General features: G+C 38.0%; 2 protein-coding genes across 2 annotated transcripts in view; both read right to left on the reverse strand.

Moving 5' to 3' along the window:
- Positions 1-19: 19 nt before the first annotated feature.
- Positions 20-393, reverse strand: LOC108974812 (protein BCL9 homolog; the record flags this gene model as incomplete). The annotated part of the gene is made up of 1 exon (XM_018942875.1): positions 20-393. A coding segment is annotated over exon 1 (307 nt), but the record flags the coding sequence as incomplete, so codon positions are not given.
- Positions 394-2,158: 1,765 nt separating this feature from the next.
- The window catches only part of LOC108974822 (protein BCL9 homolog), a gene marked incomplete in the record, with an annotated part of 34,906 nt that continues 34,288 nt past the window's right edge, over positions 2,159-2,776 (reverse strand). Inside the window, 1 exon segment of the mRNA XM_018942887.1 lies at positions 2,159-2,765. Within this exon segment, the coding sequence (XP_018798432.1) occupies positions 2,403-2,765 (363 nt within the window).

The raw sequence follows: 2,776 nt of genomic DNA on the forward strand, positions 1-2,776 counted from the left end.
TTTCCAAAAAAGTTCATACTCGTATTTCCCGTATTTGCTGGTCCATTGTTGCAATTACTTATATTACTTTGTTCGGATGCACCCGCATTTCCTTGACCTATGTGACCATTATCCATGATATTACCAGCACCGGCCATTTGCGGGTTTGCGTAACGTAAGAATTCCAGACTTGGTGGAACACGTATATTACTATTATTATTGCTTTGAGCGCGTATTGGCATATACTGTATGGTATTCGGAGTCCTGGTCCTAACTTGTATATTGGATGAAACATTAAAATTACTAAAATTCATGGGCATGCGACTCATCATTCGATGATTGGGCATTACTCCATGCAATCCACTTGGTCCGTCCCGTCCTATTCCACCGTTGGCTGAATTAAAACTTCCGCACATTTTTAGATTAAGTACACGTTGTTCCATAGAACTCAACATAGAATTAATCTGACAGTTATTAGACGTTAACGGTTCGGGACCACTTATATGGGGGGCATTCCCATATTAGCCGATGAGACAGCATTACTGTGGTCTAATCCCGTATCTATTGAAGCCATCACAGTTTCTAAATTTTGGTGTACATTATTCGGAACGTTTACATCATTCACTGCAATGACACGCAACTTCTGAGCTAATGACGATATTGGATCAAAAGAATGATTTAATTTATTCCGCGTTGGCCGGTTACTATTAGGATTTAAAGGGAGGTTGTCTGTGCGACGATTGAACTGTGAAGGAACTGGAGCTGAAATACAAGGTAGTCATTAAAATAATTCAGCCTGATCTGGCTGAAAAGAAACGACCGTCAATATTTCCAGCATCAGCAATATTACTATCATTTGATCCTATCAAAGGAGTCCGTGACCTTTGTGGACCAGGACGCGTATTTTTTAAACCACCTGTTAAAACGTATAAAAATATTAGCTATAAAGTAGTTTATATACCTGCTTGTACATTTGTATGAAATGAATCAAGATCTTTTGGTGATAAGGGTGATAATCGAGTACTGAGGTTACTATTGAATTGGCTCGTTTGATTATTACGATATCTATTCGCAATTGTATTTGTACAGCATTTTTTATTACTTTGTACTACTGTATTGACTGCTGATTTGGTGAGTTTGTTGTTACTCCTAATGCTCCTGTTGTTCAAGGTGACGGTAACGATCAATATGACGTCGGCTTATTAGGATTAGATGAATGTGAACACTGCTGCAATGGGTACCGATGCCGAACGCTGTATAGGATGATATGGTGGGGGTGAGCCTTGTGTTGAACGAATGCTTTGACAGATACTTGTTCTTAACTTTGTATACATGTTCCAATTATATAAAATTTGGTCGCATGCTTGCAGAATTTGAACGACAAAGTGATGTTGGCATACATCCGACATCGTTTTGTGCCTCACCCTTGTTGTAATTTGGACAATCTTCATCTCCATCTGTGCCATACCTACCTTAGCCATTTACTAAGCACCCAACCCATTCATTTCAATTCGCTTGATAGTATTGGTGTTTCAAATTGCATTCTCTAATATTATTACAATTTCAGGTGAATTCGGCATAAGTCCACCAGAGCCAGTGATGTTACACACACACTGTTATTACCTCCGGTGTGACAACTGAGCATGTTGTCGACACTAACACTAGGAGGGACGATAATGAAAATGCCATTAAGTCCGCATTGCATATTCGATTGATTGTTGTTGTTGTTGTTGTTCTAACGGCAGAATTCTGCCGAGTTGACAGTCCTTGGCCGGATAAAAATCCGGGTCCGTTCCGGTTTTCGTAGACCCGGCTGTCGTGGGAACGGTCGATTGATTGTTCATGCGCATTGGTTTAGTTGTCAATTATTTATATCGTTGATCCTCCGGCAATTGCGAGAGTATCTAATGTCCTGTTACTACCGAAATTAGCCCTTCCTTACTTGATGTGCTTTATGTTCACTTAACATTCAACCGCAACTATTTAATTTAACAGATTATTTGTTTATAAAAATATTTCGAAGTTATATAAAATAAGGAAAGTATAACTGTAAATACCGCAATGTTATGTGTCTGCATATATACTTGTTTGACTTCACATTGAAGCTTCATATATTTTATATTATGTTTTACCTTATGCCCACTGTATTCCAAGTTTTTCAAAGTAAAATATTTTCAAATTTAGTAACGGCATGTTTTAATCTTTTTTTTTTTTTAACACCACAAAAAGCTATATAAGTACTTACACATAGACTAAAGAAAACCAAAAATACTCAGTTGATGCCATCAAGGGCGGTACTTTAAATGGCATAAGAACAGTGACATAGATCTGTATATGTACGCAAGAGCGTTGATTTTAAGGAGACGAATCGAGCAAGATTTATTGCAAATGGATAACTTAGCTTGTACTTATAATTTTAGAATTTACTTATTGACAAAATAAGAAGGATTAGCCGATACATTGCTTCCAATATTAGTATTGCCAGTATTTTGTTGACTTCTCGTGGATGTTGCATACAATTGCTGCTGAAAACTATGGTACTGCTGCGCATACTTAAGATCATTCGAAGCTGGACCAACAAATGGTTTGTACCCAACGTTACCTACGTCAACTGGACCATTCCCCCCACTGACAGTGCATCCAACAGGAGGCGTACTGTTGCCCACTTGAATTGTGTTCGAGAGCATGTTACTATTATTACCCATCATAATTGGTCCATTTAATGGAGATTGCATGGATGAATTATGCTCATTCGGTAGTAAATTAGCATTTGCAGAGATTTGTCCGTTATTGCCTA

Source organism: Bactrocera latifrons, unplaced genomic scaffold, assembly GCF_001853355.1.
Source record: "Bactrocera latifrons isolate USDA-ARS-PBARC rearing strain unplaced genomic scaffold, ASM185335v1 scaffold_1128, whole genome shotgun sequence".
Classification (NCBI taxonomy): Eukaryota; Metazoa; Arthropoda; class Insecta; order Diptera; family Tephritidae; genus Bactrocera; species Bactrocera latifrons.